This window comes from Osmerus mordax, chromosome 18 (assembly GCF_038355195.1).
Source record: "Osmerus mordax isolate fOsmMor3 chromosome 18, fOsmMor3.pri, whole genome shotgun sequence".
NCBI classification, from domain to species: domain Eukaryota; kingdom Metazoa; phylum Chordata; class Actinopteri; order Osmeriformes; family Osmeridae; genus Osmerus; species Osmerus mordax.
In genome coordinates, this window is record NC_090067.1 from 8,186,127 (window position 1) to 8,197,828 (window position 11,702).

Here is an 11,702-nt window from a genome sequence, read left to right on the forward strand (position 1 = left end):
TTTCATTTCAAAACAATTTAATCTGAACACTTGTCTTGAAATACAGATCAATCTTGAAGTTTTTTGGACCTGTGTGAGACTGAGAAATTATGTTTGTGACGTATGTGTGTGCGTTTGTGTTTGGGGGGTGGGAGGGTGATAAACAGATGAACAGAGTGTGTATCTGTTCACATGTGATTACATATGCCATGCATGCTTAGGTGTCCCAGGCAGCATGCCAGACAAGGGACAGACATCAACCCCACCCTTATCAGAGAAAGGCAGGCGGATGATGAAAGCAGTAAAAAACATTCTGTCACCCAACTTTCTTCTATTACTTGGTATTGCACCCATGTAACTCAATTTAAATGGACAGTGATAGGGTGGTATAAAAAGGTTTTGCAAGAATTTAGTATCGACTTCACACCCATGATCTGGTAAGCCTGGACCCGTTAAACAGACCAGAAAACTGAAAAAGCTATTCTTGCAAATCACTCTCTTCAAAGGTAGGGGTTTCACAAAATATTTTTTATGCATTCCATGACAGTAGTTAAAAACTAAAATACAAATGTATGTGTTGATTTATGTGTTGGCTTCTTTATCAAGACTATGGTATACTGTCAACTTTAATTGCAAAGGTCATAACATCATGCACCCCATTGAGCTTATATTTAAATGGAAGAAAAAAGAACACTATTATGATTTGTTTATGTTTTTTTGTTGTTGATCTTCACCCAATATCACTTATGTGACAAGATTTTGTGTATAATTTTTAGATAACATTTTGGTTCATGCAAAGATCTTACCTTAAAGAGTAAAATCTGAATGCTCACATCAAGCCATCTAATTTCTTAAACCAGATCAGTGATCCAGCTGACAACACCAGGAGTCATGGCAGAATCAAGAGACCACGGTCTGTATTGTTTTTTATGGAACAGTACTATTACACATTCTCTCAATTCCACACCTATCTTTGAAATTGAATATCGATAAATTAGGCTGCATCTACGTAGTGCTAAATAAAATCACACTGTTGTTTTAAATGATTGAATAAACCACTATATTCAGTATATTGTTTTATTTCAGCATAATATCAATAGTTACTTAGCATGCTTTCGCACAAATAATGCATTAGCTATAGTGTCATCTAAACATAATTCACTCAATTCACTTCATTTCTAGTTGGGAAATTCCTGGAGGAATTCAGGGAAGAGATCTCATCTGGGGTGCGGTCAGCTGGGTCCATAGTGGAGGCTGTAATATCACAACAACTAATTACAGAGGATCAAGTGCCTGCAGTCAGGGACGCCCTGACCCTAAATGGCCAGATGAGGGCACTGTTTGATGCAATTGAGTCAGCGTCACCGCAAAATAGAGTTGGCTTCCACCTATTACTGACACTGAAAGAGCCTGAACTCATGGCTGAACTAGGTGAGTGAAACTACTGACATTGTAGTTTGAATGTTAAGACAAAACTAAATGCATATAAAACATGTTCTCATAAAATATGTTATTCATTTCCAATCCCAATAGAGCATAGGCAAAGAAATAGTAAGACAACACAGACAGAATCAGAACAAGCATATGAAGGAGGAAGGAAAAAAAATGAAGATAAAACTGGACCAAAAGCTAACATACAGATAAAGAAAGACAATCTGAAAAGACGAAGACTTGAAACGATGCGAGCCATCGAGGAGATTGAGAGACTTTGGGAAGGGAGCAAAAGAGAGAGAGATGAAACGGACATGATGAAGGCCAGGATTCAGCAACAGCTAGAAGAGATTGACAGGTTGGTGAAAGAGAAAGAAGAGCAGAGCGTGAACATGGAAGAGATGAGGAGGGAGATAGAGAGCGTGAATGTGAAGCTGGAAAAGAACAAGGAGGAAATAAACCAGGAGAAAGAGAGAATCCAGCAAATGTGGGCCGATTTACAGACAGAGAGGGACATCTTGGAGGGACGGAGGAGTGAGATAATCAACGAGAGACACAGTTTGCTGTTGATCAAGCACGAGACGTTGAAAGCAAAGGAAGAGATAGAGCAGAGTAAAGCGATCACAAAACGTGAGCAGGAGAACATGGAAAAGATAAAGGCTGATATTCAAGCACAGATAACAGACATTGAGAGGAGAATGAGGGACACAAAACAAGCAAAAGAGCAGATGGAAGACATCAGGGATCAAGTGCACAGGGAAAGAGATGACCTTGAGAAAAAACAAGATGACATCAAGAATCAGAAAGAGCAATTTGAGCAGATTAAAAAGGAGCTCAACAAAGTTAAAGAAGAGATAGAACGAAGGTGGTCTGAAATAGAAAGAGAGGAACTTGAACAGAGGGCCAGGATCCAAAAAGAGAAAGAAGACCTGGAGAATATGCGAACTGAAATGCAGAGAGCAGAGGAGGACATTGAGGAAAACAGGAAAGAAACCAAGAGAGAGAAAGACTATGTGAACAACCTGAAAACACAGATACTTATTGAGAAGGATTCAGTAGAAAAGGACAGACAAGCGATATTGAGGAAACAGAAAGAATTGGAACAGGCAATGCTTAAAATTAAAATGGACCAAGAAGAAATAGAGCAAACCAGGGAAATGTCACAAAAAGTAAGAGAGAGATTGGAACAGACAGAAGTTGACCTTCAGAGACAAATGCAAGAGATTGAGAAACAAATGGAAAAGACCAAGAAAGCAAATAGCGTTATGGAAAATATGAAAGCTGAAATCCAAGGACAAAATCAGGCACTAGAAAAAAAGCAGGATGACACTAGAAGAATGAGGGAAGAGCTGGAGAGAAGAAGGTATGAGATTGTAAAAGAGGGTCTGGATCAAAGGGCTGAAATACAGAGGGAGAGGGAGGAAGTTGAAAGTATGAAGCTTGACTTGATGAAACACAAAGACATGGAGAGAATCAGACAAGGCAGAGAGAGAGAGGAGGCCAGGCTGTGGAAAGATGAAAGAAGGCGTGAGAAACAAGAAATTGAGCAAATGAGAGCTGAGTTTCTGATAGAAAAAGACAACTTGGAAAGAAAACAGCAGGAGACGGAGAGGGAGAGACAAGATTTGGAGAGGGTACATTTTGAGACAATGAAAGTGAAAGAAGAGTTGGAGCAAAGCCAGGAAATCACAAAACAAGAGAAAGCAAAGATGGTTCAAATGAAGGTCAATATACAGAAACAGATTGATGACATAGAAGAGAAAATTGCTGAGACCAGGCAAGCCAAGGACAAAATGGAAGAAATGAAAATGGAGATACAAAGAGAACGTAATGATCTGGAGGCGAGAAGGGAAAAGGTCAGGAAAGAGATAGACCACTATGAAGGTATCAAACTTGAGATAATTCAAGTAAAAGAAGAAATTGAGAGGAAATGGTGCGAGACTGAGAAAGAAGAAATGGAACAGAGAGCAAAAGCCAGCCAAGAGAAAGAAGCACAGGAACAGCTGAAGGACGACGTTCAAAAAGCGAAAGACGAACTAGACAGAGAAAAGATGGAGGCTGAGAAAGATAGAGACAACATTGAAAACATGAAGGCCAGCTTAAAACACGAGAGGGACAGTGTGGACAGAAAAATCAAGGAAGCCAAAGCGAAGAGTGACAGCATGACAGAGATGGAGCACAAGATACAAGATGAAATGCAAGAGATGGAGAGAATCAAACTCATCACATTGCAAGACAAAGACAATGTCTCACAGATGAAGGTTACGCTTCAGAGACAAATGAGAGAAATGAAGGATCATATGGAGGAAACGAACAGAGCCAGAGAGCAGGTGGATCAGGAAAGGGCTGTCCTGGAGAAACACAGAAATGAAATGGCAATAGTTAAGGTGGATAGGGAGCGACAAAGATATGAAACAGTTAAACAACAAGCAGGATTGCAAAAGGAAAGAGAGATGTTGGAGAACTTGAGAGATGAGATTAAAAGAGCTAAAGAGGAGTTGGAAAAGGCACAGCAGCTGGAAAAAGAAAGAAGGGATTTGAAGCTAAACGTGTATGACGCACAGCAGGATAAAGAGATGCTTGAGCAAATCAAATCTGAGATTCTAGATGAAAGGGCACTTCTTCAAACAAAACATCTAGAAGCCGCAAGAGAACGAGAGGACTTGGATCTTCTGCGTAGTGAGACACTAAACGAAAAACTAAAGATTGAGAATCAAAAGGATGCAACCATCCAAGAAGGAATAGAGCAGAAAGCTGCATTTGAGAGAGTAAATGAGGAATTTGAAATTCAAATAGAGAAGGAGAAAAAAGAAATGCAACATGACAGAGATGTGATAAAGCAGGATAGAGACCAGGCAGAACAAATGAAAATCAAAATGAAGAACCAGGAAGAAGAAATGAACAGAACCATTCAGAAGACAATGCAAGCTAAAGATCTGATGGAGAGGATGAAAGCCGAGATTGAGAGAGAAAAGGAACTTTTGGAAAGAATAATGGACCAGGCCAGGAGAGAGAAAGAGCCATATGAAAAGGTCAAGAATGACTTGAACAGGGTCAAAGAAGAGATGGAAAAACTGTGGGATGAGGTAGAGAGGGAGGAACATGAAAAAAAGATAACACTCAAAAGTGAAAATGAAGAGTTGAAGAAGCGATTGGAAGAGATCAAGAATGAGATTGGAAAAATTCAAACGCTGAAAGATGACCTTCAGCATCAGAGGGAAGAGATTGATGCTAAAATGGAGCGGGTTATTATAGAACTAGACAAACTGGAAAAAACAAAGACTGAGATGCAGAGAGAAAAAGTGGACATTGAAAACAAGATGGCAAAGACTAAGTCTGAGAGAGATGAGTTGGAAAGAATGAAGTCTGAGATGGATATCCAGAGGGATGACATTGAAATCAAAATGCAACAAGCAAGAGCAGAGATAGATGAGATGAGATCTATGAAGGAGGACATCCAGAGACAAAAACAAGAGCTTGATGACAGGCTGCAAAAGACAAGGAGAGAGATGAGAGAGACTGAACTGATCAAAAGTGAGATAGAGTGGAAGAAAAAGGATGTTGATCACAGAATGAGAAAGACCATGAGAAAAAAAGAAGAGACGGAAAGGATGAGAGCTGAGATTGAGAAAGCTAAAGAGGAGATGGACCAGAAGATGAGAGAGACGCAGAGAGAAAAATTTGAAATTGAAAGGGCCCAGGCTGACGTAGAGAGGGCAAAACAAGAGCTGGAGATACAAATGGATGAAAGCTTTGGTGATATTAATGAGGGGGGACTAATAAATGCTGAGTTACTCAAGCTGATTGAAGATGTGGACAGAACCAGAGAGATGGTGCATCAAATAAAAGGGCAGATGGAAAATCAAATGGAAAAAAGCAACATGAACATGGACGATAAGAACAGAGTGAATGCTGAAATTCAAAGATTGATTCTTGAGATGGAAGAAATTAGAGAAGTGTTAAGAAGGGTCAAAGATGAAACTGATCAAAACAAAGATATTCTGAAAGAGGAAAAGGACAGCATCAAACAGATGAAGACGGAGATTAAGAAAAAAATTAAGGAAGTAGACCAGCGACTAGAAAAGAATATGCATGAGAGGGATGAGTTAGAGATACTGAAGATAAAGATACAGAGACAGAGAGAAAATCTGGAACAAATAAGGGAACATATAACTAGAGAGAATAACAAGATGGAAATGATGAGAGAAGAGATACAGAGAGAAACTACAGAAGTCAACCGGGCAAGAGAGGAGATTCAAAAATCCCAAAAGAGAATGGAGGAAGACAAAGCAAACCTGCAAAGAGATAAGGTATGTAGAGTATTTGTTTTCTTAAGATTGTGGGTATCATGATAATACTATCTAATACAAATGCTATACTGTATAAATGTTCCAAAAGGTAAGTTGCAATGGAAGTTGTAAGGTGTAAAGTAAGTTGTACTGTAGTGCAATGTTTTTTTGGTTCTTGTTGGTAATTCCAGCTTTAGTGACACATTCTAAACACCATGAAACAATTCTTTAATTTTGGAAGGATCTTATGGATACTTTGAAAACTGAGCTTGTAAGACAAAAACAGGAAAACAGATTGGAAAAGAAAATACAAGTTCAGACCTTTGTGAAGAAACATCAGGATGTAACTGATAAGAAATACCTTGAAGCTGCAATAGCTGAGACATCTGAAGGAGAAGAAGACAAAGACATGGGAGAGGACAGGATATCAAATGAGAAATTTGTTTACAAGGAAACAAGTTCAAGTTTAGAAAGGGGTGTTGGGGAGGATGACATAGAAAAACAGAAAGATGAGACTGATGTCATCTTGGAAATACCAAAGATGGAAAATTATGATTTGATCGTCCAGAAATCTAATAGTGAGGTGAAAAAGATTGTAGAAAACGTAGAGAAACAGGGAGCTGAAGTACGGATAGAGCAGGCAAGGCCTGAGATGCAGAAACAAAAAGATGACATTGAAAACAAGATGGCAAAGACCAAGGCTGAGAGAGATGATCTGGAAATAATTAAATCTGAACTACAGATACAGAAAGAAGAAATGGAAATCAAAACGAAACAAGCAAAAGCAGAGATGGATGATATGAGATCTATGAAGGAGGACATTCAGAGAGAAAAACAAGAACTCAATGACAAGATGCAAAACACAAAAAGAGAGATGGCAGAAATGGAAATACTGAAGGCTGAAATGGAAATAAAGAAGAGGGACCTTGAACAGACAATTAGGAAGACCACAAGAAAGAAAGATGAACTTCAGAATGCATGGGCTGAGCTAGAGAGAGCTAAAGAAGTGTTGGAACAAACAGGGGAACAGGCAGATAGAGATGACATTAAACGAGAGGAGAGGTTGAAAGAGGAAAAAGACCAAATAAAACTGATGAAGAACGAAATGCAGAGAAAGAGAAGAGAGCTAGACCAGCGATTGGAGAAGAATGTCCGTGAGAGGGATGAGTTAGAAATACTGAAGATAAAAATACAAAGACAAAGGGAAGAGATGGAACAGAAGATGGAGGACGTGATGAGAGAAAGTCAAAGAATGGAAGTGGTAAGAGACGAGATAAAGAAATGCCAAAAGAAGGTTGAGGATGACAACAAAGACTTGGAGTGTATGCAACATCAACTCGTCAACCAAAAGATTGGACTGGAAAATCAACAAAAAGAACTAGATGTAAAGGAAAGGGAAATTGAGGCCAGGGGAAAAGACATGTTGAGATGGAGAGATGAGTTGGAATCAAAGCAAGAATGCATAAGTGATTACCTTAACAGAGAGAGACAAGACATCCATAACACGAAGGCCGTGATAGCTAAAGAGATTGCAGAAGAAAGAGATGAGATAGAAAAATTGAGGAATCACCTCATAGAGAAGAGAGAGGAGATTCAGTTGGCTTTAGATGATATCAGGAAAAGGAAAAGCGATCTGGACCAAATGAAGGTAGATATAGACAGAGACAGACAAACACTTGATGAGCAAAGCAGAAAGGAAATGGATGTGGGTGGGTTGACACTGAGAATAACAGAACTGGTGATAGAAAAGGGTTGCATAGAGCAACAGATTGCAGAATTTAAAGAGGTTAAAGAGAAATTGATAAAGGATATAAAAAACCATATGGAGGGCTTGGAGGTAAAACGTCAAGAAACACAGAGATTGAAAGGGGAAATTGATGAGCTAACGACACAGAAAATTGAAATTGAAGCTCATATTGACCAGGCAAAGAAGGAGATGGACAGTCTAGAGGAGACTATGGCTAAAATACAGAGACAAAACCAAGACACAGAAAAAAAGATGGCAAAGGACATGATAGAGAGAGATGTACTGGAAAGCTTGAAATCTGAGATACAGATGGAGAAAGAGGAAAATGAAAGTAAAATGCAACAGGTGAGAGCAGATATGGGTGAGATGAGATTGATGAAAGAAGACATTCAGAAAGAAAGGAATGACCTTGAAGACAAGTTACAAAAATCCAAAAGAGATATGAGAGAGATGGAAATACTTAAGGCTGAAATGGAAATAAGAAAAAGGGATCTAGAACAAACCATGAGGAAGACCAATAGAAAGAAGGACGAAATTGACAACATGTGGGCTGATATTTACAAACATGAAGAAGAGATGGAACAAAGAAGGGAGGTTATGGACAGAGAGAAAGATGAAATTGAAAAAGGAAAAGCAGAGTTAAAGGAGGAAAAGGATCAAATCAAACAAATGAATAGAGATATTCTGAGGAAAAGAAGGGATCTAGACCAGAGAATGGAAAAGACCATGCGAGAAAGAGATGAGCTGGAAATACTGAATTCCAAGGTAAAGAGACAAAAGGACGAACTGGAAGAACTTATGCAAAATCAAATGACAGAAAAACTGAAGATGGAGTTGATAACAGATGAGATACAGAGAGCAGCTGCAGAGGTTAATCAGATTGAAGCAGACCAGAACAAGGAAACAGACACAGATGTACAAGAATGCAGTGTCCACAAGACTGAGCTGGAACATGAGCGACAAGAACTAGAGGTCAAGAGGGGGGAAATTGAAGCCAGGGAAATAAATTTTTTTAAACAGAGAAATGAATTTGAGATAAGTCTGGAATGTGAAAAGGCTGATCTTCTAAGACAGAAGCAAGATATAAATGACAGTTGTAACATGATAACAAAAGACAGAAATGAGTTGGAAAAATTAAATAACTTAATCATGCATAAGGAAGAAGAGATTACATTTGCTATAGACAACATACAGAAGGAAAGGGGGTATCTGGAACAAATGAAAACTGAGATTGACAGAGAGAGAAAGAATATGTTTGATGAGAAGGACAGAATGAACAGTGACATTACTAAACTTCAGCTAAGAGAGGCAGAAGTACTGAGAAAGCAGAAGGACCTGGAATGCATACGAGAGGAGATTAATCTGGATCAACAAGACATAACCAACAGTCGTGACATAATAAAAAAGGAGAGAGATGAGCTGGTTAACCGTGAGGCTGAACTGACTGAGAAAGAGGTGGAAGTTGAAAAATGGAAAATAGACATTGATTCCATATTTGAAAAGATAACCCAGGAAAAGCAGGATCTGATTAAAAATAAGGCTGAAATAGAAGTGACATACGAGCAATCAGCATGTGAGCAAGCAACAGGTTTAGAGAAGGGAAGTGAGTTGGTTAAAAAATGGTCGTCCATAAAGAGAGAAAGAGAGCAAGTTCTTAAAGACTTACAGTATATTAAGATAGAAAAAAACAGACTAAAAGAGAAAGAAGCTGAACTGCAGAGATATTCTAAGGACTTAGAGGCTTTCATGCATAATACCAAGATGGAGAAACAAAAAGTTGAGCAGATGGCTGCTCATATTCAAGAGCAAAAAGAGGAAATGGAAATCCAAAAGGAAGAGTTTAATGTAAAAATGGCTAACTTGTCATGGGAAATTGATGTAAACAACAGACAGAAAGAAGAATTGGATAACATGCAGAATATAACATTGGAAGAGAGAGCTATGGTTGTAAAGCTGAAAGGTGATCTACAAAAACAGCAATCTCATAGACAAATTGAATCACACACAAAAAAGATGAAAACCATGGAAACTGAAGAAGTAGCAAGGAAATTTCACGCTGACAAAGTCCAGACTGTCTTGAAGAGCAGCCTTGAGGAAATGACAGGCCAAATGCTAAAAAAGACAACAGACACTGAAAAGGTTGCTGAAGACATGAGGACAAGAGAACGTGGTCTAGAATTAATGAAAGCTGAGATTGACAACGAGAGAAAACATATGGACAACGTAAAGGAAATGATAGAGAGAGAAAAGGAATATCTGCAAATAAAAACAATTGAGATAGATAAAGTGAGACAAGATATTGTAAAAACAAAAACCAAGAGAACCAATTACATGGATGTGCGGGGGGACAGTAGTATTGCAATGAAGACATTTCAACATGAATCAGTAAAGCAAGTGGCTGAAATGAAAGAGGAAGAACAAAACATTGAAGAAAGTATCAGCAAGATGAGAGACAACCTTGAGCAGATCACGGCTGAAATACAACAACAGAGAGATGATGTAGACAGGGCAATGGGAGAAGTAAACATCAAAAAGAATGAACTGGAACTAAGCTCTATAGAGGTGAATACACAGAGAGATGAGATGTCCAATGAAAAGATCAAGATGGAACAAGAACAACAAAATATACAAGATGAAAAGGCTGAACTGGAACGCATCAGGGCTGAGTTACAAGAAAGGTCGGTGAATCTAGATCAACTCATGGACGTGACAAAACGAGAAAAGGAGGGCCTTGAAGAGATTTCTGGACAGATTCAGAAGGAAAGAGAGGATATTAAAAGACAAATGGAAGATGTCAAGAATAGAACACAGGATCTGGAGGCAATGAAAGCTGAAGTTGAGTCAGAGAAAAAAGGAATCGAAAACATAAAAAAGAAGCTATCAAATGACAGAGAAGAAATTGAACAAGTCAAGGTTGAGATGGAAGCAGAAAAAAAAGATTTTAACAACCTGAACAGCAAAATGAAAGAAGATATGAATGTGCTGGAAGAAAGGAAGGGTGAAATGGAAAAAGAGAAAAAAGAAGTAGAAAAGCACATGGCTGAATTGAAAAAGGAAGAGCAAGACATTAAGGAGAGTATCAACAAGATGAGAGACAACCTTGAGCAGATCACAGCTGAAATACAACAACAGAGAGATGATGTAGACAGGGCAATGGGAGAATTAAACATCAAAAAGAATGAACTGCAAGTAAGCTCTATAGAGGTGAATAAACAGAGACATGAGATGTCAAATGAAAAGATCAGGATGGAACAAGACAAACAAAACATTCAAGGTGTAAAGGCAGAACTGGAACGGATCAAGACTGAGTTACAAGAAAGGTCGGAGAATCTAGATCAACTCATGGACATGACAAAACGAGAAAAGGAGGGCCTTGAAGTGATTTCTGGCCAGATTCAGAAGGAAAGAGAGGATATTACAAAACAAACGGAAGATGTCAAGAATACAACACAGGTTCTTGAGGCAATGAAAGCTGAAGTTGAGTCAGAGAAACAAGGAATTGAAAACATCAAGAAGATGCTGTCAGATGAAAGAGATGACCTAAAACAGATGAAGATTGAGTTGGAAAGCCAAAACCTAGACATTGACAACACCAAGGGTAGGATTAGACTGGCAATGGATGAGCTGGAAGAGACGAAGGCTGAAATGGAAAAAGAGAAAAAAGAAGCAGAAAAGCACATGGCTGAATTGAAAAAGGAAGAGCAAGACATTAAGGAGAGTATCAACAAGATGAGAGACAACCTTGAGCAGATCACAGCTGAAATACAACAACAGAGAGATGATGTAGACAGGGCAATGGGAGAATTAAACATCAAAAAGAATGAACTGCAAGTAAGCTCTATAGAGGTGGATAAACAGAGACATGAGATGGCAAATGAAAAGATCAGGATGGAACAAGACAAACAAAACATTCAAGGTGAAAAGGCAGAACTGGAATGGATCAAGACTGAGTTACAAGAAAGGTCGGACAGTCTAGATCAACTCATGGACATGACAAAACGAGAAAAGGAGGGCCTTGAAGTGATTTCTGGCCAGATTCAGAACGAAAGAGAGGATATTACAAAACAAACGGAAGATGTCAAGAATACAACACAGGTTCTTGAGGCAATGAAAGCTCAAGTTGAGTCAGAGAAACAAGGAATTGAAAACATCAAGAAGATGCTGTCAGATGAAAGAGATGACCTAAAACAGATGAAGATTGAGTTGGAAAGCCAAAACCTAGACATTGACAACACCAAGGGTAGGATTAGACTGGC

At 38.7% G+C, this 11,702-nt stretch overlaps 1 protein-coding gene across 1 annotated transcript; it reads left to right on the forward strand.

The window, feature by feature from the left end:
- The first annotated feature begins 350 nt into the window (after nucleotides 1–350).
- si:ch211-250g4.3 (trichohyalin) lies at nucleotides 351–10,474 on the forward strand. Its single transcript, XM_067256280.1, has 6 exons — nucleotides 351–485; nucleotides 840–892; nucleotides 1,162–1,410; nucleotides 1,513–5,720; nucleotides 5,941–10,266; nucleotides 10,436–10,474. Exons 2-6 carry the CDS (start codon nucleotides 871–873, stop codon nucleotides 10,472–10,474), a joined length of 8,844 nt encoding a protein of 2,947 aa, XP_067112381.1. The 5' UTR covers nucleotides 351–485; nucleotides 840–870.
- The last annotated feature ends 1,228 nt before the right edge of the window (nucleotides 10,475–11,702 follow it).